The sequence below is a fragment of the Schistocerca cancellata genome, chromosome 8, assembly GCF_023864275.1.
Source record: "Schistocerca cancellata isolate TAMUIC-IGC-003103 chromosome 8, iqSchCanc2.1, whole genome shotgun sequence".
In the NCBI taxonomy this organism is placed as follows: domain Eukaryota; kingdom Metazoa; phylum Arthropoda; class Insecta; order Orthoptera; family Acrididae; genus Schistocerca; species Schistocerca cancellata.
The window spans coordinates 530,862,427-530,887,651 of record NC_064633.1 but is presented as its reverse complement, the minus strand read 5'-3'; the positions used below and the strand labels follow the sequence as shown (position 1 = coordinate 530,887,651).

The following is a 25,225-nucleotide window of genomic DNA, read 5'->3' as shown; positions in this document are numbered from 1 at the left end:
AGGGCAGCAGTCAAACATTTTCTGTATCCAGAAAGGCCCATACAGGACCTGCAACATGCGGTCGTACATTATCCTGCTGAAACGTGGGGCCGCCCGGAGTGGCCGTGCAGTTATAGGCGCTACAGTCTGGAACCGAGCGACGGTACGGTCGCAGGTTCGAATCCTGCCTCGGGCATGGATGTGTGTGATGTCCTTAGGTTAGTTAGGTTTAATTAGTTCTAAGTTATAGGCGACTGACGACCTCAGAAGTTAAGTCGCATAGTGCGCAGAGCCACTTTTTTTTTTAAAATGTATGGTTTCGCAGGGATCGAATGAAGGGTAGAGCCACGGGTCGTAACACATCTGAAATGTAACGTCCACTGTTCAAAGTGCCGTCAATGCGAACAAGACGTGACCGAGACGTGTAACCAATGGCACCCCATACCATCACACCGGGTGGTACGCCAGTATGGCGATAACGAATACACGACTCCAATGTGCGTTCACCGCGATGTCGCCAAACACGGATGCGACCATCATGATGCTGTAACAGAACCTGGATTCATCCGAAAAAATGACGTTTTTGCCATTCGTGCACCCAGGTTCGTCGTTGAGTACACCATCGCAGGCGCTCTTGTCTGTGATGCAGCGTCAAGAGTAACCGCGGCCACGGTCTCCGAGCTGATAGTCCATGCTGCTGCAAACGTCGTCGAACTGTCCGTGCACATGGTTGTGTCTTGCAAACGTCCACATCTGTTGACTCAGGGATCGAGACGTGGCTGCACGATCCGTTACAGCCATGCGGGTAAGATGCCTGTCATCTCGACTGCTAGTGATACGAGGCCTTTGGGATCCAGGACGGCGTTCCGTATTACGTTCCTGAACCCATCGATTCCATATTCTCCTAACAGTCATTGGATCTCGACCAAAGCGAGTAGCAATGTGGCGATACGATAAATCGCAATCGCGATAGGCTACAATCCGGCCTTTATCAAAGTCAACGTTTCACTAGGCAACGCCGGTCAACTGCTGTTTGTGTATGAGAAATCGATTGGGAACTTTCCTCGTGGCAGCACGTTGTAGGTGTCGCCATCGGCGCCAATCTTGTGTGAATGCTCTGAAAAGCTTGTCATTTGCATATCACAACATCTTCTTCTCGTCGGTTAAATTTCACGTCTGTAGCACGTCATCTTCGTGGTGTAGTAATTTTAATAGCCAGTAGTGTATTTAACCATGTATGGTGCCGATTGATGCGTTTGTCAAAGAAAGACCGTTTTAGACGTGTTTGACACATATGTTGATTGATGTAAAATCCGACAATGTGGCTGTCGTTGTCTGTGATGATGTTGAGCTAGAGTTTCGTTATGTTTAGAGATCAAATGGTTCGAATGGCTCTAAGCACTACGGGATTTAACAGCTGAGGTAATCAGTCTCCTAAACTTAGAACTACTTAAACCTAACTAACCTAAGGACATCACACACATCCATGCCTGAGGCAGGATTCGAACCTGCTACTGTGGCAACCCCGTGGTTCCAGACTGAAGCGCCTAGAACCACTCGGCAAGCTTATGTCTATAGAGTATTACTACAAATTGTCATACTGTATCATGAATGTGCAAAACTATAGAAACTACTAGAAAGGATAAATACGAAATTACCTAAATGGTAGAGGTGTTGCGTCTTTCCCAGCTATACAGGGTGAGTCACCTACCATTACCACTGGAAACACCTCCCAAACCACAACAAACACTGAATAACCAATTCCACAGAGCGAAAGTGAGGAGAGGGGCTGGTGGAACTGGTTAATACAAACTATTGAGAAATGCACGGAAGTATGATTTTCAACATATACTTACGTTTTTTTATTTGGAAACCTGTTCTTATTTGTAACACAACTGAAAATAGATACAAATACTTAATCAATGCCGTTTGTTACATTGTAAAATGTTAAGTACATATGGAGTAATTTGTAATATAAAGTTGACGTTTCAAACGTCAGACGTTCAGTCGCGTGTTGTAACAAGCCGGCCGAGCGGTTCTAGGCGCTTCAGTCTGGAACCGCGCGACCGCTACAGTCGCAGGTTCGAATCCGGCCTCGGGCATGTATGTGTGTGATGTCCTTAGGTTAGTTAGGTTTAAGTAGTTCTAAGTTCTAGGGCACTGATGACCTCAGATGTTAAGTCCCATAGTGCTCAGAGCCATTTGAACCATTTTTTGTTGTTGTAACAAACAAGATCTGTAGGGGTATGTTTACGAAGACTACGATGTTTACGAGTTTGGCTGTCTCAGTGTCTGCATGTAGTGCTTGCTGAATTAGTCCTTGTACCCTCAATAACTGTAGTACACTGTGGTACCGGACGTCTTTGATAGTGTAGTGTACACAAGTAAGAACTGAAATACGTATAGTAGGAACGTGAGATGGTAGCAAGTGCAACAGTGTGTACAGTGTTGTAACAACGGTGAAAATGGTTTGTTCTAACTCTGAAAAGCCAGAATGATACTCATCTATGGCGAGTGTAGACAAAATGTAGCTGCAGCCTACAGATTGTATGCAGAAAGGTACCCGGACAGAGATCATCCAACATGCCGCACATTTGAAAACATCTACAAACAATTGTATGCAACAGGTATGGTGGTAACACGCAAACGGGTCCGTAACAAACCCACCACAGGAGAAGCAGGTGCAGTTGGTGTGTTAGCTGCTGTTGCCGTGAACCCACACGTGAGTTCACGTGACATCGCTAGAGGCAGTGCATTGAATCAAAATAGTGTAATGCGCATTCTTCATCGTCACAAATTTCGCCCGTACCATGTGTCGCTGCATCTGCAGTTACATGGATATGATTTTAATAATCGAGTGAATTTCTGTCAATGAGCGTTAACAGAGAATGCGTTGCAATTCTACCTGTTTATTGATGAAGCAGATTTCGCAAACCACGGTGCAGCGAATTACGAAACATGCATTACTGGTCCGTGGACAATCCTCGCTGGCTTCGACAGGTAGAGCGACAGCTACTGTGGAATGTAAATGTGTGGTGTGGAGTAATTGGCGACCATCTCATTGGTCCTCACTTCATTGAAGGCGCCAAAACAGCTGAAAAATACATCGAGTTTCTACAAAATGATCTGCCAAAATTGCTAGAAAATGTCCCGCTGGAAATTCGTAGACGTATGTGGTATCAACATGATGGTGCACCTGCACATTCTGCAATGAACACTAGTCTCACCCTTGACAGAATGTTCGACGGCCGTTTCATAGGACGTGGCCGACGATAAACTGGTCAGCCCGTTCTCCTGATCTTACACCTTTAGACTTCTTTCTGCGGGTTACGTTAAAGAAGAACGTGTACTATGATGTGCCTACAACCCCAAAGGATATGAAGCATCATATTGAGGCAACCTGTGGCAACATTACACCAGATGTTCTGAGTCGTGTAAGACATTCATTACGCGGTCGATTGCAAGTGTGTGCAGCAAATGATGGGCACCATTTTGAACATTTATTGGCCTGAAATGTCAGGACACTCTCTTTTATATTCTGTAATTGAAAACAAAAAACGAATTTATAAGTTCAACTACATTCTCATGTTGCTGTACATTTTCTTCTAATAAATCGGTGCCGTATAGTATTCTTCAGAGAAAAAGACTATAAAAATGTTAGCATGTGGGCGTAACATGCTGTTCATGTCTCTTCTGTACCTATGTTACATCACTGTTATTTTTGTATCCCTAATTAATTCGATTCTCTCCGATACAGACGGTTGAACTGCTGAGGAGCTACTCAAGCGTCAACTTAACGTTACAAATTACTCTGGATGTAATTAACATTTTACATTGTAGGGAACGACATTGATTAAGTATTTTTTCTATTTTCAGTTGTCCAAAAAATAACAGGTTTCCATTTAAAACAACGTAAGTATGTGTCGAAAATAGTACTTCTGTGCATTTCTCAATGATTTGAATTAACCTATTCCACCAGCCCCTCTCCTCACTTTCGGTCTGCGGAATTGGTTATTCAATGCTTGTTGTGGTTTGGGATATGTTTACAGTGGTAATGTTAAGAGACTCACCCTGTATATTAGGCAAGAACAGGTTAAGAAGAAGATCAATCCACATAACATACAAGCGGGAGGGCAACAAAATAAAAAAAAAATCTAATTTCCCCGTTCTTCCATGGACAATATAGGCTTGGTGTTCTCACATTGTGGTATTTTAACGAACTGTCGTTAGAGGACCAAGCAGAGCAGACTGAATTTATACATATTTGTCTTATTTTTCAAAATGAGGTGCGAAATAACTTCTGACAACTTATTCAGAGTTTCACTGTTCACTTAGAGAAAGATGATGTAATCATCAAGTTCTGAGTGTAACCTTTGCTTTAGTAGTATTTCATTGTAAATCTTTCCCTGGACCAGCTTCTTGTTCTTCTTTTTCTTTAAAGACTGTGCCAGAGTCCGTGTCACAAATGCATTATCTGCATTTGTAGCCATTCCCACTACCTCAAAAGTGAGTTTGACTGATAAATTTGTTGAATGGTCTACGGGCTCTTTTGTCAGATCCGTAGATAGATAAGAAGGAATTTGACAAATAAGCTTTAAATAAGGGGGCCTTGAAATGGATATTTTTTTTTTCTTTTTTCTGTTCTCCATTCTATACGTAGCGGAAGGTGGTATAAAGTTGCCGCTCTGAGGAAAACTGAATTTTCACCAAACCATGCTTATTGACCTTTCCTGTTACACTCTTTTAATCTGCTTATTATAAAGCGTCACACCATATATTTGCAAAGAAAAAAAATGTGTAGGAGCTATATGCATAACGGCCATTTTCCCTAACTATGAGAGTAATGCCGCCACTGCCATTACAAGAGCTTCCAGTATTTCTTGTTCTGATTTCTGGACATATTTTCAAGGCATCTTGTTACCCTAGTGTCTGAAATAATACCAAGGAGCTGCAGAAACCTGTTTTCAATCGGATTTTTGTCTTAGGCCGAGTTTAACAGAACAGAAACGGTTTTAAATAGTATAAATTAATTAGTTTAAAATTGTGACAAAGGAAGAGAATTCCGAATGACAGGTTTGCGTACAAAAGGGTTCTGGAGTCAATATGATCTGTAGTATCATGCATGAAATATGGAGGTAACTAACTCTTAAGGGAGTAAACACCTTAGCCTCCTTTTTAGACGAGCAGAGTGGCCACTTTTCCTTATGCAACACCATACCGGCATTAGTACTTCACAGATAATACTATCTGACAGAAAGAAACCACAGGGAACTAAATTTGTAGGCTAAAGACATTGTTTAAACATTGATGTAGTAAAAAAGTACAAATCTAGGTACAGGTGAGGTACCAGGAATATAGTCTGATCACTTCAAGGCAGGCAGCATCACTGTTCAAGGCAAAACATATCCAAAGGCCACTTTCACCATCTTGGTCAGTATGCCCTACCTTCCCCTAATACCACACAAAGAAGCATCAAGAGATAAAATAGGAAACATTATTTTTGTGAAAGGAACATTAAAGAAAAACGTAGCGCATCCAGATTTCGAGTGCCAAAGATTTCTAACCTCCTATTAGCCTCCTACTTCAACAAGAAGTAATAAACAACGTAGAAAGCTACAAATTCTTAGGTGTGCATATTGATTAAAACTTAATCTGAAAGAAAAGACATGTAGGAGACTTGATAAAACGTTCTGGTTTGTCTACTTTTGTCAGAAGAGTAACTGCGAACTTTGTGGATATAAAAATTAGCAACTTATCATATTTTTCATATTTTCTTCCGGGATAATATTCTGGGATAATTCCTCATCCAGGCGAAAACTATACATGGGACAAAAAAAGTAATTAGAATTATGTGTTGGATTCACATATGTACAACTTTGAGGCATTTCCTTAACTAACTGGGAATATTAACCACGTACTCACCGTACATTTATTGTTATGAAATTTGTTATTAACAAGCCATCTGAGTGTCAGAGTAACAGAGGTATTCACTACACGATACTGGAAGGAAAAATGATCTGCGTTACCTTCTACTGCACGCACTGGGCGTTGCGTGAAAGACGTGATAAACGTTATTTGTTCGGGTGACTCCAGCTACACTCTGCAAAAATAAAATTCCAAATATCTGCCGAAACATAGGAGGAAATACGCCAGACGACTCTTAGGAGGGACACCCAGTATATTAAAAAGCCTGAGCGATATCTACACCCTTGTGTGACCCACTCTTATTGAGTAAACGTTCTGCCACCTCTCCATTTAGGTTTAATGTGATTGTTGTGTTTTGTGTAGGCTTCTTAAGGTGTTTATTAAATGCAGTGAGTAACCTTTTCTCTTCATTATGCTCCACAGTTTTTCTCTATTAATTTTATCGAAGGCTTTTTCTAGATCAACAAATGCTAAGTGGGTCTCTGGATAAATTCTGTATTTTTTCAATGATCTCTTTGATTTTTTCGTTTTTTTAAGGCCATCATGGCCCGCATCACCAGTTCAATGGACAACTATACTTTTTATCGATATTATTATTTGATGTCCAGGCATCTGTGGGTGCTAAAAGTGGAGGTGCCAGTAAATTATGTTTTGGGAGCCATACAGAAATAGGTCCCTGTTACCAGTGTCATAAAGAAACTCAGGCTTTAGTCGTATGGGCACATAATGAGAATTAACAGCCAATGACCTTCCAAAAGGTACTTCAACTTCATCCTCGTAGGAAGGAAACCACGGGGAAGACCAAGAAAACGATGATAGCGACTGTAAGATCAGATGTGGAGAAGAAAGGACACAAATGGGAAGCTGTCCCGGAACAGAAGATGTGTGAAGACAGGAGGTGGCGAGCGCTTGTACACCACACCTGGAAACTGGAGTTGGAAAACGATGATGATGATAGAAAGAAACTGTGACTTTCCTCGGAACAGAGCTCTGCGTCTGTGACTCACCGTGGCGTCGAGAGCCGAGGACGGAGGGAACCGCTTGGTGCCGGTACGGTACTTACGGTGAGGATGTCGCTGAGGCTCTTGGACTTGTAGTTGAGCTGCGGGGGCGGCGGCAGGTGGGCGAGGGCTCCGGAGGCCGCGAGGTGGGGGCGGCGCGCGCAGGCCAGCGTCTGCCGCCGTTGGGGCGCCACCTCCGGCTGCAGGCCGTTCCCGCCTCCGCCCCCGCTACCGCTGCCGCTGCCATCCTCCTCCAGGCGCCGCAGCTCGATGGGCAGGTCCTGCCGGCACACCACACCGCACTCAATCCCAGCTCACAGAGCCTCGCAACACGCCGTCACCTACCACAAATTTCCCTTTGGAGGCCGACACTGTAACATATACCAAACTTGCATCTCTGCAACATACAGTACTGGCCATTAAAATTGCTACACCAAGAAGAAATGCAGATGATAAACGGATATTCATTGGACAAATATATTATACTAGAACTGACATGTGATTACATTTTCACGGAATTTGGGTGCACAGATCCTGAGAAATCAGTACCCAGAACAACCACCTCTGGCCGTAATAACGGCCTTGATAGCCTGGGCATCGAGTCAAACAGAGCTTAGATGGAGTGTACAGGTACAGCTGCCCATGTAGCTTCAACACGATACCACAGCTCATCAAGAGTAGTGACTGGCGTACTGTGACGAGCCAGTTACTCGACCACCATTGACGAGACTATTTCAGTTGGTGAGAGATCTGGAGAATGTGCTGGCCAGGGCAGCAGTCGAACATTTTCTGTATACAGAAAGGCCCGTACAGGACCTGCAACATGCGGTCGTGGATTATCACGCTAAAATGTAGGGTTTCGCAGGGATCGAATGAAGGGTAGAGCCACGGGTCCTAACACATCTGAAACGTAACGTCCACTGTTCAAAGTGCCGTCAATGCGAACAAGAGGTGACCGAGACGTGTAACCAATGGGTCCCCATACCATCACGCCGGGTGATACGCTAGTATGGCAATAACGAATACACGCTTCCAACGTGCGTTCATCGCGATGACGCCAAACACGGATGCAACCGTCATGATGCTGTAAACAGAACCTGGATTCATCCGTGCACCCAGGTTCGTCGTTGAGTACACCATCGCAGCCGCTTCTGTTTGTGATACAGCGTCAAGGGTAACCGCAGCCATGGTCTCCGAGCTGATAGTCTATGCTGCTGCAAACGTCGTCGAACTGTTCGTGCAGATGGTTGTTGTCTTGCAAACGTCCCCATCCGTTGACTCAGGGATCGAGACGTGGCTGCTCGATCCGTTACAGCCATGCGGATAAGATGCCTGTCATTTCGACTGCTAGTGATACGAGGCCGTTCGGATCCAGCACGGAGTTCCGTATTACCCTCCTGAACCCACCGATTCCATATTCTGCTAACAGTTATTGGATCTCGACCAACGCGAGCAGCAATGTCGCGATACGATGAACCGCAATCGCGATAGGCTACAATCCGACCTTTGTAAAAGTCGGAAACGTGATGGTACGCATTTCTCCTCCTTACACGAGGCATCACAACAACGTTTCACCAGGCAACGCCGGTCAACTGGTGTTTGTGTATGAGAAATAGGTTGGAAACTTTTCTCATGTCAGCACGTTGTATGTGTCGCCACCGGCGCCAACCTTGTGTGAATGCTCTGAAAATCTAATCATTTCTATATCAGAACATCTTCTTCCTATCGGTTAAATTTCGCGTCTGTAGCACATCATATTTGTGGTGTAGCAATTTTAATGGCCAGTAGTGTAGATTCCTTTGCTGATGATAATGCTGTACACTGACAACAACTTACCGAACTTTCATAAAAAACTCCAGCGGGCTCCACTACAGTGTGAAAAACGGTTTAAGACGTTCTGGGTCAAAATAAATGTGGCAAAAGTCAAACTACGTTGTATACAAGAAAAAGAAGAGACTTACATACCCCACTCCTATTGTTCAGCGAAGGTATTCCTTGGACGGACTCCGCCAAATACCTGGGTGTTCACACCTCGATAAACGTCTTGCTTTTAAGAAACGTATAACGGCCGTTGCGAACAAAGCACACATCGTGTTAGCTGCCTTACATTCTTTGTTCAAATGTGTGTTAATTCCTAAGGGACAAAACTGCTTAGGTCATCGGTCCCTAGACTTCACACACACACACACACACACACACACACACACACACAGATATATATATATATATATATATATATATATATATCACGAAGTAAATATCGTCCGCACTGGCGGAATGTTACGTGTTACTACGTACTTATACGTTTGTGACTATTACAGCGCCATCTATCACAAAGCGAAAAAAGTGGTACTACTAAAACATTCATATTCCTTTACGCACTACACGAATAAGTAATAAAATGGGGGTGCCTATTTAAAAAAGAAAGCAGTTGATATCCGTTTGACCTATGGCAGCGCCATCTAGCTGGCCAACCATAGAGCCATCTGGTTTCCCCCTTCAAGCTAAACAAATTTCGCTGTTTGTAGGTTTTTCGTTTGACGCTTATTTCGTGAGATATTTGGCCTGGTCACGATCAATGGACCACCCTGTATACATTATTTAACAGAATAGCAAGAGGAAAAAGTTTGCTACTTTACAAATCGTTAATATGACCAGTCACGTTGTACACCTGCCGCATATGGTGACACGGGTCATCTACGCGTGTCAGCAAACTTCAGGTTCTTCAGAATAAAGTATTACGCATCGTATTAACGGCTCCATCATTCATTAAGAACACAAAGATTCACAACCACTTACAAATAAACGCTATTCCAGAGGAGATCTGACCGATATCTGAAAGCCTTTATGGCAGGCATGCTTCCTCAACCGACACAGTCATTCGTCAATTATTCACATATAATCTCAATTGTTTAAAACGATTCCGAAGCCAAGATCACACAAAATATTTAATCGGTTTCAACAGTTTTAGCCGTCATCTTCAGGTCTTAACGATTTTTTTTGTAATAAAGCGTCTTCATTTTACGTTTACCTCACGCAAAAGATGTCAAGTGGATGAGGTCAGCGTAAAATGTAAAGGAGCATAAAAGTCTTTGCCGACTGGGTAAAATAGATAAATCGGCCGTTGCGGAACATGCACTTCAGTCAGGTGACCATATAGTTAAGTTTTCTGAAACTACAGTTTTAAGTGCTACCACGAACTGTTATCCACGACTGTATAGGGAGGCTATTGAAATTTATAAACACGAAGATAATTTTAATAGAAAAGAAGAGGCCTTGAAATTAAGCGAGATATGGACAGTGGCGTTACAGAATCGATAAGTGATTTTTATCTATGACGGACTATTATCGATAGTTACATTTTATCTTTGACTAGTTTTCTCTCTGCTACTATGTGCAATCTAGACCACGCCCCCTTCCCTCGGTATTTAGGCCGCTCTCCGACGCCCGACTCGTCAGTCGGCAGGACTCAACGGGACCAGCCATACCTCTGAGGATGGCCAACGTAGTATTGGACGAAACGTTAGGAATAGAAGTATTCCATGGACCACGGCCTTATAACCCGGAAGAATTATCAACAACTGTATGTTCTCTGCCGTGTCATCGCCAGCCCGCACGCAGTCTGGTTGCTCACACCCCTCACACCGAGCGGGGTGGCGCAGTGGTTAGACACTGGACTCGCATTAGGGAGGACGACGGTTCAATCCCACGTCCGGCCATCCTGATTTAGGTTTTCCGTGATTTCCCTAAATCACTCCAGGCAAATGCCGGGATGGTTCCTCTGAAAGGGCACGGCCGACTTCCTTCCCAATCCTTCCCTAATCCGATGAGACCGATGACCACGCTGTCTGGTCTCCTTCCCCAAACCAACCAACCAACCACCCCTCACAGCAGTACAAGTGTGCCACTGTGCTCTCAGCTTCCAGACGTTGCCTCACCCGGATGTCCTCCTCGGCGTCATTGCCATCCCACACTCTATCTGGCCGGCCACCGTACAGCAGTAAAGCTTTCAAGGACCAGACGTTGGCTCACCTGGATGTCCTCTGCGGCGTCGTTGTTGGCCCCCGCGCAGTCCGGCTGGCCACACTCCTCACAGCACCGCTGGCCCGTGCCCGCCGGCGACTCCTTGGTGCACGAACTCCACGAGTCCAGGAACCAGGGCCGGCTGCTCGAGCCGCTGCGCTTGCCGCCAGCCAGCTTCTGCAAACACACAAGCACACCACGACTGGCTGTCAGCTCATCTGACGGTATACACCCACAGTGGCCAAACACTTAAAGATGGATCTTGCACTGAACTCGACAGAGGGCGTAAGAGTTACATTGTTCACTAATTATAAAACTGTAAAATTGTCGTGCCTCTCTATTTTAACACGCTAATCTCCAAAGCGACCAGACGAATTTTGATCGGGTTTTCGCAAGTAACTGGAGCGTAGCTTGGTGCAATATATAAGGTTGTTGTTGTTGTTGTGGCCTTCAGTCCTGAGACTGGTTTGATGCAGCTCTCCATGCTACTCTATCCTGTGCAAGCTTCTTCATCTCTCAGCACCTACTGCAGCCTGCATCCTTCTGAATCTGCTTAGTGTATTCATCTCTTGATCTCCCTCTACGATCTTTACCCTCCACACTGCCCTCCAATGCTAAATTTGTGATTCCTTGATGACTCAGAACATGTCCTACCAACCGGTCTCTTCTTCTTGTAAAGTTGTGCCACAAGCTCCTCTGCTCCCCAATTCTATTCAATACCTCCTCATTAGTTATGTGATCTACCCATCTAATCTTCAGCATTCTTCTGTAGATCCACATTTCGAAAGCTTCTTTTCTCTTCTTGTCTAAACTATTTATCGCCCATATTTCACTTCCATACATGCCTACACCCCATACAAATACTTTCAGAAACGACTTCCTGACACTTAAATCTATACTCAATGTTAAGAAATTTTTCTTCTTCAGAAACGCTTTCCTTGCCATTGCCAGTCTACATTTTATATCCTCTCTACTTCGACCATCATCAGTTATTTTTCTTCCCAAATAGCAAAACTCCTTTACTACTTTAAGTGTCTCATTTCCTAATCTAATTCCCTCAGCATCACCCTACTCAATTCGACTACATTCCATTATCCTTGTTTTGCTTTTGTTGATGTTCATCTTATATCCTGCTTTCAAGACACTGTCCATTCCGTTCAACTGCTCTTCCAAGTCCTTTACTGTCTCTGACAGAATTACAATGTCATCGGCGAACCTCAAAGTTTTTATTTCTTCTCCATGGATTTTAATACCTACTCCGAATTTTTCTTTTGTTTCCTTTACTGCTTGCTTAATATACAGATTGAATAGCATCGGGGAGAGGCTACAACCCTGTCTCACTCCCATCCCAACCACTGCTTCCCTTTCATGTCCCTCGACTCTTATAACTGCCACCTGCTTTCTGTACAAATTGTAAATAGCCTTTCGCTCCCTGTATTTTTACCCCTGTCACCTTCAGAATTTGAAAGAGAGTATTCCAGTCAACATTGTCAAAAGCTTTCTCTAAGTCTACAAATGCTAGAAACGTAGGTTTACCTTTCCTCAATCTTTCTTCTAAGATAAGTCGTAGGGTCAAAATTGCCTCACGTGTTCCAACATTTCTACGGAACCCAAACTGATCTTCCCCGAGGTCAGCTTCTACCAGTTTTTCCATTCGTCTGTAAAGAATTCGCGTTAGCATTTTGCAGTATATAAGGTTTGTTAATCAAAATCGGAACACAGAAAAAAAGATATCGTGATTTAAAGTTTTATCTAAAACCGCTGTGTATCTATTTGAACATACTGATCTCGAAAACTGTGAAATGAATTTTCAAGGGGATTTCACAAGTAACTCGAGCGTACCTTTGGGATCTCGGGAAAAATATATGGTGGTTTTTAAGTTCTACCCAAAACTGTCGTGTCTGCCTGTTTATACATGCTGGTCTACGAAACTATTAGATGAATTTTCATGCGGTTTCCACAGGTAACTTGAGCGTATTTGGGGCAACGAATAGGATTTATTCCATCAAAATTGTGTCACGAAAAAACGGATGTTCGGGCTCACATGCGGTTCCTTTTCGACGAAATTCCTTGGCTCAAACTCGTCTAAGGGTTGAGCTGCATGTTGCGCATTACACGCCCTAAATTAGACACTTGTGACCTTTTGGTTAAATTGTCTGGCTGATGACAAATTTGCGAAATACAAAGTTAGTATAACATATAATAACAGTAATAATAATATCGGGAACTAAATTAACAACCCATAAATGATGTAGGCCACAAAGTTGCGATTTGGTTAGAATATTGTTTATTCAGAAAGCAAACTAGTAGCGAAAGTGATCGTATTTAGAGTTACTGTTACACTCGAGTGCATATCCATCTGACACAGTTCGATCATTCACAATCTCATCGCGAAACACAAGTCCGATAGTCCACACGAAAAGTTAGAGTTCACACCAGGTGCGCGGCTGCTCACCGCTCAGAGACAAAGTCCCGTGATACCACACAACGCGAAATTTTCTAAGTCGGTTCTCTTCCTAGCTGCCTAAAGACCGACTGTCCGCTTTCGCGTCTCAATCCGAACTGTCCCATTTGGTGTCTCCAGCCGAACTGTTTCCTTTGGTGTCTCGACCAGAATTGCCCTCAGCCCGTCTCCGGCCGCGTTTCGCACGCGCTGAACATCTTCGCTCAACCGACTAGTGCAGTTCCCTTTCCTGAAGCCGTCCATATGATTGGCTCCAGCTTATTCTACATTACTTTCCATTTTAACATATTTAAATAATCAAAACTTGACCACTTTCACGTTCTAAATAAAGTAACAAAAACATCATTACATAACAAACGTTAAATTCTTTTATATAAAACCAATACAGTAACTATTATGCATTAAACTTTACAATAACTATTCTATTACCTAATGATTCAATAAGGTGTTATGCTGTCATCGTTTAATGTGTTTTGTCTGGAGGAAATGATGATCTGATGCTTAGCTGAAAATACTGATAATTTAAATTTACTATATATTTTAAACAAATAAAGTTATGGAGTTGATACTTACACCGTTTGTCATTTTAATGATGCGCTTCTGTATGAAATGTCGATCGTTAACCATTATGTGGTCGCGCGGCTTTTCGTAACGTTAATAGTCGCTCTGGGTGTTGCTAACACCCCAAATAAAAGTGGCTGTAATGACATTGTTGTCCAGCATATCACTGATATGAATATGTTTACTTCACAAATGGCTATTTAGAATGTTATCTCCCGGTACATTATCGTTTTATGTAATATTACTTTAGTATTAAACTGGGTTATTTGAAACATATGCAATAATTCCCATTTTTACAATATTTTGTTTAATTATTTATTTCTGTTATTCTTCATACTGTATTACAGGTATAAGACATTATCCATATAATTAAACATATATTCAGTCAACTCATACAAACATTTTATGAAATCAGTCACTATGACTGGCTGCAAGGGATGCGTTATCGTAACACTTTTCACACACATTTCTCATGTCCTTTACACACATAACTTTCAAACATCGAGCACAGTGCGTTACTCCGGAGACAAACTGTGCAGCACCTGGGCTTCAGTATTCTTTGTTCAGAAGGTGGTGCATTGTTACTTAGCGGCTTTCTGTATAACATGTTTAGGCAGGGAGTGAGTGGCTGCTCTCTTGCACACTATGGGATTTACTAATGACCTTCCGACATCACGTAAAAACATTTTTCGGGATATCCTCTCATTGTTGTTATTTGCGTATATGATGAAGGCGTTAATGCAAGCAATGTGAATCATTCAGAAAAATAGGACAAGTGGCCAGCGTCTAGTTTTTCTTGAGGTTGAAGAAGTAGCGCACATTTCATCTATTGTATCCACACCTGTTTTGGTCTTATTGTACTTTGTTATAGTGTCTGGTTTCTTTTCCTCCACAGTATCAGTGTCAATGGCACCGTCCTTTCTGAATCCAAAACGGCTGCTTCTAAGTTCATGACCTCTCGTGTAAACAAATTCTGGCGGGAGCTCCCTCTTATTCTTTCTAAGAGTTCCTACGACGGTAAGTTTATTTTTCAGGATCTCTTCAGGCATTGGTATGGAACAAAACCAGTTGTCTAGTGTCACATTGCGTCCTGTACCTTCTATAGGCCGTACAGGTCTATTTACCATCTCCTTAGCCGAGTGAAAAGGCACCCTCTGGCTGTTTCCCAACATAGATTTCCATCCCCAAAGTATACCATGTTCTTGCGTCACATAAGGTGAAATTTTCAAACCATCTTCCACAGGCTTGCTGGGTATATACAGCCGGAACTGCATTTGCCTCTAAATGCAACCAGTTGTTCATCCACTATCATATTCAGACACAGTATAATTACTGACACAGTTTGACATGAATAATTCAAACACTTCTCTGAACGCAGCTAGGCGATCAAGTTCTCTACGCTGTGGTCTGTCTCGAATATCATCGAATCTCAAACAAGGCAACAAGAAACGAAAGCGCTGTAAACTCATTGTTGCAAGAAATATTGCAATCCAAAACCCATTTATGTCTCACAAGTCTTCCATATTTTGGTGTCCTGCCCTGTAAAGCCCAGCCAGTATCAACAGACACAGAAGAGATTTAATTTCTTCCTCATTTGTTGGTTAGGCATCACGGTCTCTTGTGAAATTTGATGGCATGTGTTGTATGTAAATATTTGTACACGATGTAATCGTTCTAATTATTATGTTATTTATAAATATCGAAAAACAGTCCATAGTAGTTTTCGCAGATTTTGCGATAGCTTTCACACCATGGAGGTGAATAATGTGGTCTACACTTCTAGTTCTTATGTTGCGAGTAGGACAACTTTTCATCCATTTTGTAACATTATCCCTCCCAATAAAAAAATCATGCTTGCTTTCATTATCCGATACACTTACTAGCGGTTCCAGTTCCAGGTTGTCGTCATCCTCCGTTTTCTGTGTCACTGTGATGAGAGAGAACTTCACAACTATTTCCTCCTCTTCCTCTTTTCCTCCTTCAAAAGTTTCGTCTAAGACCTCTTCCAGAAGAATCCGCACTCTTTCTTGTTCTGTTTCGTAACGACCCATAGCTTTTTTTAAGTATACAGAGCGACAAAATACAAGCAGTTGCTACGGAACACAACTGTGCGCTTTCTCGCAGCACTGAAACGTAAAGAATCACGCGGGGTGCCGACAACACCCAAAGACACATTGTTGCTTGTTTTCTTGGAATTTCTAGATTCCATTGTTACTCAAAACATTCATATTACGTCCTAGAAAGGTACCAAAGAACATGACTTTATACTCCTATCCATTATGTAATAATCCATCGATAAGGATGACTGGGGTGTTCTGAACCCCCCGTGCGCTCAGTTCACTTTAACAGTAAATCCTAAGCTATTATACAGGGTTATTACAAATGATTGAAGCGATTTCACAGCTCTACAATAACTTTATTATTTGAGATATTTTCACTATGCTTTGCACACACATACAAAAACTCAAAAAGTTTTTTTAGGCATTCACAAATGTTCGATATGTGCCCCTTTAGTGATTCGGCAGACATCAAGCCGATAATCAAGTTCCTCCCACACTCGGCGCAGCATGTCCCCATCAATGAGTTCGAAAGCATCGTTGATGCGAGCTCGCAGTTCTGGCACGTGTCTTGGTAGAGGCAGTTTAAACACTGAATCTTTCACGTAACCCCACAGAAAGAAATCGCATGGGGTTAAGTCGGGAGAGCGTGGAGGCCATGACATGAATTGCTGAGCATGATCTCCACCACGACCGATCCATCGGTTTTCCAATCTCCTGTTTAAGAAATGCCGAACATCATGATGGAAGTGTGGTGGAGCACCATCCTGTTGAAAGATGAAGTCGGCGCTGTCGGTCTCCAGTTGTGGCACGAGCCAATTTTCCAGCATGTCCAGATACACGTGTCCTGTAACGTTTTTTTCGCAGAAGAAACAGGGGCCGTAAACTTTAAACCGTGAGATTGCACAAAACTTTTGGTGAATTGCGAATTTGCTGCACGAATGCGTGAGGATTCTCTACCGCCCAGATTCGCACATTGTGTCTTTTCACTTCACCATTAAGAAAAAATGTTGCTTCATCACTGAAAACAAGTTTCGCACTGAACGCATCCTCTTACATGAGCTGTTGCAACCGCGCCGAAAATTCGAAGCGTTTGACTTTGTCATCGGGTGTCAGGGCTTGTAGCAATTGTAAACGGTAAGGCTTCTGCTTTAGCCTTTTCCGTAAGATTTTCCAAACCGTCGGCTGTGGTACGTTTAGCTCTCTGCTTGCTTTATTCGTCGACTTCCGCGGGCTACGCGTGAAACTGGCCCGCACGCGTTCAACCGTTTCTTCGCTCACTGCAGGCCGACCCGTTGATTTCCCCTTACAAAGGCATCCAGAAGCTTTAAACTGCGCATACCATCGCCGATTGGAGTTAGCAGTTGGTGGATACTTGTTGAACTTCGTCCTGAAGTGTCGTTGCACTGTTATGACTGACTGATGTGAGTGCATTTCAAGCACGACATACGCTTTCTCGGCTCCTGTCGCCATTTTGTCTCACTGCGCTCTCGAGCGCTCTGGCGGCAGAAACCTGAAGTGCGGCTTCAGCCGAACAAAACTTTATGAGTTTTTCTACATATCTGTAGTGTGTCGTGACCATATGTCAATGAATGGAGCTACAGTGAATTTATGAAATCGCTTCAATCATTTGTAATAGCCCTGTAGTTATGATCAATATTCAAGTTTTATTGGGATCACCATGAAAATTTATGGAGGATGGCAGATTAAAATTACTGGGGCTTGATTCTCTGCATTACTAAAGAATTAAACAGTTTTCATAAATGATTCCCTTTATGGTCCATCTTAGGTCCACCATATTTGACACTGCTACGTCTCCTCAGCCACAAAAGCCTTCGACTGGGTTTCGCTATGATGTAGGTTCTCGTCTGTCTCAGTCGCACACTACAGCGCTTAGGCCTCAACAGACAACAGACGCCTGTGAATTTCCCCATCTCGTGGTGAATCTGCGCCCTTTGTGGCACGCGGACGACAGCGTTCGTTTCACAATTCCTGTAGGATGACTCTTTCGGTCATATATTTAAATGAGAGCGCAATACTCGTTAACTTACAACCTCCATCCGCAATTGTGGACGGCCCCTGTCCGTCAGAATACGAAGTCTGCCCTCTCTTGGTTAGCTGTGGTTGTGCCCTAGAGTTTCCACCTGACAGTCACGTCACCAACAGTCGACTCGGATAGCTTTAGAAAGGTCGAAATGCCCCTGATGGATTTATTACTCGGGTGGCAGCCAATGACTACTCCACGTTCGCAGTCAGAGAGCTCTCCTGAACGACCTATCCTGGTGTTACTGCTTTTTTTACTCACAACACATGCTCGCTTCCTCGTTTTAGATAGCTGGTTCGTCTCACGTGACATCTAGTGGTCAATTCCGCAACTACGCAGGAGTTCATGGGATACGTTTGGCCAGATAGGGATCCTCCATTTACGGAAAGTCACGTGCCGATCCATTTCAGTCATGTTATGCACAGCATCGATGTTTCTCGGAACAACTAGCATTACCGGTTGGCCTTCACGCAATTCATCGCTGGAGAAAGCACGATTATGATGAAATTCTGAAAACCATTTGTAAAAAGTCACTTTCAGAAGGTGATTAGTGCTAGCGTAACGTAGTGATTAGAGGGACTGCTGTTTGAGTTAGATCGTTACGAAGATCATAAAAAATCTGCACTCGGAAACCTTCAAGTGGTCTATCGATTTCCTCACATCTCTTCTTCTTCAAACGCTCACTGTAAACAAACTGTTCTGCCGATTTCAGACCTCCTACTCCTCCTACTGTTTTAATAAAAACGAATGACAAAGTTTAAAACAACAGCACAGTCCCTTTTCAGAAGCGACGAGTGCTGGTTGTTTATAGAAACTCCAAAACTCCAAAGGCGACCCTTGTATGTTTAACTCTAACATACATTTGTAGATAATTTCTGCCGCATTAGGCTCATTAGAAGCGGCGTTGATGTATTGTACCTCACTGTCTTAACTTATGAGAACATGTCACGTGATAGCACAGCTGTTCGAATATTCCGTACGCTCGTGTTTTGTTTATTAGGTTGCGACGCGGATCTATACCGAACGCCTTCTGGTAGTCAAAGAACACTGCATCTACCTGGGCGCCTGTATCTGTTGCTTTCTGGATCTCGTGGACGAACAGAGCGAGCTGGGCTTCAAACTACCGTTTTTTGTTTTTGTTTTTGGAATTTATGTTCATTTCTACAGAGAAAATATTTAGGCTCCAGAAATGTCAAAATATGTGTGCATAAAACATTTTTGAAAATTCTATGGTGTACTGATGTCAAATGCTTGTATATAGCTCTGTAGTTTTGTGCGTTTGTTAGATAATGCTTCTTGAAAACGGTCTTGACCTGCGCTTTTCTTCAATCATTAGGAACGCTTTACTCTTCCAGCGAACTGTGATACAATGCTATTAGAAGAGAAGCAATTTCTTTGGCGTAGTCTGTGTGGAGTCGTATTGGCATCCTGTCAGGTTCAGCAACCTTTCCTCTATTGAGCGATTCCAGTTGGCTTTCTTTCCCATGGTTATTTCGTTATTTATCTTTTGATCAACGTTGAATCATATCTTATTGCTGTTTACATCTGTTGAATGGGACTGTGTCGATAACATAGCATTACACTACGCGTTGGAAATGGAAATGTCGTGTGGCTAGGGCGTCCTGTCGGGTAGACCTGTCACCTGGTGCAAGTCTTTTTTGAGTTGACGCCACTTCGGCGACTTGCGTGTCGATGGGGATGAGACGATGATGATAGAGACAACAGAACACCCAGTCCCTTAGCGGAGAACATCTCCGACCCAGCTAGAAACCGAACCTGGGCCCCTTGGCATGACAGTCCGTCCCCCTGACCACGTAACTGTCGGGGCGCACACAATACAGGATGACATAGTTCTTTCACTGAAGGTGCAGTTGGACGGTTGCTTGTGTACTCGTGTGGTAAGCATTAGCCCTGACATGACAACAAGAATTGAAACTGAACAATATGTCAATTCTGTGATTCAGACATACACATAGTAACACCACAGCAAAAGACGAGGCTGAAATATGCCTGTTTGGGTCTGAAAAAGGAGAGTGGGGAATAGATGGCGTCGATGAATTGACCTTGAGCCGAGTTCACTAGAAGGGTCACTAGAATTTTAGTCTGTCTCACATGCAGCGTCCTGCAGATAGCTCTGTATCAGGTGTTATTTGGGCTGGGGATGTTAGCGGAATACTGAGACGTGCTAAGCGTCACAAGGCTGATGAAATGACTCTCGTGCCGAATCCACCAGCGCATCTCTGCTGCACTGTGTCCAAGCTGCAGGAAGCGTTGTTGGGGTTTGAGAAGCTGGAGCTACTTGGAAACAGAACAAGTGAAACAGAGCAAGTGATGCAGGACGATTTGATGAGTTGCACTGGAAATGAGCGAGACAGTTTTGAGCAGTGGAGTGGCTCATCTGTAGCAGCTTATCGACCAGACTGTGGTAGGAATCTGGGGGATGGAGACGTTGGAGCAACTTAGGGGAAGCTGGATACCGAAGGGTAGGTAATGCTGTCTTTGGGTCGAGATAATCTGGAGACCATAGAGACGTTGGATTGGCCTGGATTGGTTCACCTGTACGCCTTTTGCACCTTTGGCATGGCCAGGTTGGAGCAACTTAGGATGAGACGGATTCAGTGGAACAGGTGATGCAATGTTTGGCTTGAGACATGCTGGAGACCACCACGCACTTGCCTGAATTGGAGTGACTTTCTGTACCACCTGCCGACCAAATTATGGTAGACGTTTTTGTGGATGGACATGTTGGGGCAACTTAGGATGGGCAGATATCACAGGACATGTAATGCAGTCTTTGGGTAGAGACATGTTGGAGACCGCAGAGACAAGGGATTGGAGTGGAGTGGTTCATCTTTAGCACCAGGCCAACGAAATTGTGGTAGACACCTTTGGGGATCGAAAGGGTGGAGCATCTTAGGATGGACCATATACTACAGTATGGGCCACAGCCTCTGGGCTGAGACATGCTGGAGACCACAGAGCCAACACATTTGGGGATGGAAAAGGTGGAACAACTTACAATGGACCAGATACTAAAGGATGGGCACACACTCTTTGGATTGAGACATGCTGGAGACCACAGAGATGATAGACAGGAGTGGTTCACCTTTTGCTCTATGACAACCAAATTGTGGTAGGCACGTTTGGGAATGGGAAGGTCGGAGGAACGTAGGTTGGAGCAGATACTGCAGCCTTTGTGTCGAGACACACTGGAGACAACCGAGGTGTTGGACTGGCTGGAGTGGCTCACCTGTAGCGCCCTGCGGACGAAGCTGTAGCAGGTCTCGTTGGGGCTGGAGAGGCTAGAGGAGCTGGGCGAGGAGCTGGGCGCCGCGGGGTCGATGGAGCGCCCCTTGTGCCGAGTCCTGCCGCGCCGCCGAGGCTGCCCCGACAGCGTGCCGACGCCGCCCCCGCCGCCCCCGCCGCCCCCGCCGCTGCCCACGCCTCCCGTCCGGCTGCAACACAGTCAGTCACCTGCACACAACAGTCACCTGCAAGCCTGCACACCACGCTTCCAAGCAGTTGGTAACCTCCGAGAAAGTAAGGTTCCAGAAATGACTTGGAGCTCGTTGAATGACAGCAGCTAGTATCACTAGTAGTATCACTACCTATGGCAAAATACACTACTGGCCATTAAAATTGCTACACCACGAAGATAACATGCTATTGACGCAAAATTTAACCGACAGGCGGAAGATGCTGTGATATGCAAATCATTAGCTTTTCGGAGCATTCACACAAGTTGGCGCCGGTGGCGGCACCTACAACGTGCTGACATAAGGAACGTTTCCAACCGATTTCACATACACAAACAGCAGTTGCCCGGCGTTGCGCGGTGAAACGTTGTTGTGATGCCTCGTGTAAGGAGGAGAAATGCGTACCATCACGTTTCCGACTTTGATAAAGGTCGGAATGTAGCCTATCGCGATTGCGGTTTATCGTATCGCGACATTGCTGCTCGCGTTGGTCGAGATCTAGTGACTGATAGCAGAATATGGAATCGGTGGGTTCAGGAGGGTAATACGGAACGCCGTGCTGGATCCCAACGGCCAAGTATCACTAGCAGTCGAAATGACAGGCATCTTATCCGCATGGCTGTAACGGATCGAGCAGCCACGTCCCGATCCCTGAGTCAACAGATGGGGACGTTTGCAAGACAACAACCATCTGCACGAACAGTTCGACGACGTTTGCAGCAGCGTGGACTATCAGCTCGGAGACCATGCCTGCGGTTACCATTGACGCTGTGTACTCAACGACGAACCTGGGGGCACGAATGGCAAAACGTCATTTTTTTCGGATGAATCCAGGTTCTATTTACAGCATCATGATGATCGCATCCGTGTTTGGCGATATCGCGGTGAACGCACATTGGAAGCGTGTATTCGTTACCGCCATACTAGCGTATCACCCGGCGTGATGGTATGGGGTGCCATAGGTTACACGTCTCGGTCACCTGTTGTTCGCATTGACGGCACTTTGAACAGTGGACGTTACATTTCAGATGGGTTACGACCCGTGACTCTACCATTCATTCGATTCCTGCGAAACCCTACATTTCAGCAGGATAATGCATGACCGCATGTTGCAGGTCCTGTACTGGCCTTTCTGGATAAAGAAAATGTTCGACTGCTGCCCTGGCCAGCACATTCTCCAGATCTCTCACCAACTAAAAACGTCTGGTCAATGGTGGCCGAACAACTGGCTCGTCGCAATACGCCAGTCACTACTCTTGATGAACTGTGGTATCGTGTTGAAGCTGCATGGGCAGCTGTACCTGTACACGCGATCCAAGCTCTGTTTGCCTCAATGCCCAGGCGTATCAAGGCCGTTATTACGGCCAGAGGTGGTTGTTCTGGGTACTGATTTCGCAGGATCTATGCACCCAAATTGCGTGAAAATGTAATCACATGTCAGTTCTAGTATAACATGGTTGTCCAATGCATACCCGTTTGTCATCTGCATTTCTTCTTGGTGTAGCTATTTTAATGACCAGTAGTGTATAAACCGAAGAGCAATGAAGTTCTTTTTATTGCGTCTCTCAGCCTCGGCTCGCACAAGCAGAATATATGTGCGCATACACTGCCTAAAGAAAAAAGTGAACCACTCACAATACATGATCGGATTCCGATCTATCTTCGAACACATATATACCGGCAGCGGGCATGTAATTGATTACAGTGCCAGTTCTCTGGAACAGGTTCCAATTAGGTTCCTTTCAGAGTATGATGATGTAATAGCTCCATACTTAACAGTCATATACAGAGAGGTCACAGTTCGTGGTAATCGACGGAACGTTATCGAGTGAAACAGAAGTGATTTCCGGAGTTCCCCGAGGTAGTGTTACAAGCCATCTGTTGCTCCTTATCTTTATAAACGATTAGGAGACAATCTGAGCAGCTGTCTTAGGTTGTTTGTTGATGGCGCTGTCATTTACGTCTAGTAGAGTCATCAGAAGATAAAAACCAATTGGAAAGCAATTTAGATAAGACATTTGTTTGACGCGAAAATTGGCAATTGACCCTAACGAATGAAAAGTCTGAGGTCATCCCCGTGGTTTCTAAAGGGAACTTCTGTTACACGTTAAATCAATCAAATCTAAAGGCCGTAAATTCAACTAAGTATCTGGGAATTGCAATTACGAACAAATTAAGCTGGAAAGAACACATAGAAAATGTTATGGGAAAGGCGAACCAAAGACTGCGTTTTATTGGCAGAACTGTTATAAGATGCAACAGATCTGCTAAAGAGGTGTCTACACTACACTTGTGCGTCCTCCTTTGGATACTGCTGCGCGGTGTCGATTAATGGAGTGCATCGAGGAAGTTCAAAGAAGGGCAGCACGTTTTATACTGTCGAGAAACTGGGGAGAGTGTCACGGACATGATGTAGGATTTGTTGTGGACATCGATACAATAAAGGCGTTTCTCGTTGCGGAGGTATTTTGTCACGAAATTTCAATCCCCAACTTTCTCCATCAAAAAAGGGGGAAATATTTTGTTGACGCCGACTTACACAGGGAGAAATGATTGTTACAATAAACACGGAAAGATGGTGTTCTTTTTTTTCGTGCGCTGTTCGCGAATGGAATAATAGAGAATTATTGTGAAGGTGGTTCGACTGACCCCCTTCCTGGCACTTAAGTGTGATTTACAGAGTAGCTATGTAGATGTATATCAACGGCCACCAGAGCGCATTTGTTTTGCTCATGTTTAGTGCCATTACCGGGCCTGCCAGTGTATATAAGGAGCGTGAACGGATTCAGACGTTGGGTGATTACTTTGATGGATACAGAAATGCTGTGTACTTGCATGAGACAGTGTTGCCAGCACCTGACAGAATTTGAAAGGAACGTCATTACAGGTCTGCATTTGACGATTTGACCTACTGGTCTGACTGCGAAATATCCAAATTTGTGGAGCATTAAGATCTGACACTGCACTGATGTTGGATTGCATGGGAACGCGGCAGGCATACTCCGCTTCAAGGTTCCGGTAGACCGCCTCTGACCACCACAAAGGAGGATCGCTGTATTGTGCACTAAGCACAACATAACTTCTTCACAGCTGCATCTTACATCCGAGAACAAGTAATGGATTACCTGCAACATTCTGTCATTCAGCCCAAGTAGTCGGAGACTACTAACAGGCGCCGGGCTAGCGTATTACCACCTCAGTCGTAGACTGCCAGGAACACCACAACGCAAAGAGCTGAGTTTGGAGTGGTGTCGTGACCACGAAGGATGCACTGTTGACGAACGGTGTGGGATTCAGTTAAGGGATGAATCGCGGCTCTGCACTACCCTCGATGACCATCGTAGGCGAGTATGACGCCGACCTGGCGAGAGGTCCCATCCTTCTAATGTTTGGAGGTGCCCAGCTGTGTTATTGCTAGAGTCATGATGTGGGGAGCCATCTGCTATGGCTTCAGGGCATGGCCGGTAGTGACTGAGGATACTTTGACGGCACAGCAGTACGTCACAGACATTCTGCTTCCTTATACACTCCTGGAAATGGAAAAAAGAACACATTGACACCGGTGTGTCAGACCCACCATACTTGCTCCGGACACTGCGAGAGGGCTGTACAAGCAATGATCACACGCACGGCACAGCGGACACACCAGGAACCGCGGTGTTGGCCGTCGAATGGCGCTAGCTGCGCAGCATTTG

At 44.4% G+C, this 25,225-nt stretch overlaps 1 protein-coding gene across 1 annotated transcript in view; it reads right to left on the bottom strand.

Moving 5' to 3' along the window:
- The window catches only part of LOC126095667 (proteoglycan 4), a 407,646-nt gene that overhangs the window by 119,882 nt on the left and 262,539 nt on the right, over nt 1-25,225 (bottom strand). The window contains exons 6-9 of the mRNA XM_049910423.1: nt 25,057-25,060; nt 21,305-21,436; nt 10,938-11,105; nt 6,968-7,186 (exon numbers count right to left, since the gene is read on the bottom strand). Coding sequence (XP_049766380.1) covers nt 6,968-7,186; nt 10,938-11,105; nt 21,305-21,436; nt 25,057-25,060 — 523 coding nt within the window. The remainder of the gene's footprint in view (nt 1-6,967; nt 7,187-10,937; nt 11,106-21,304; nt 21,437-25,056; nt 25,061-25,225) is intronic.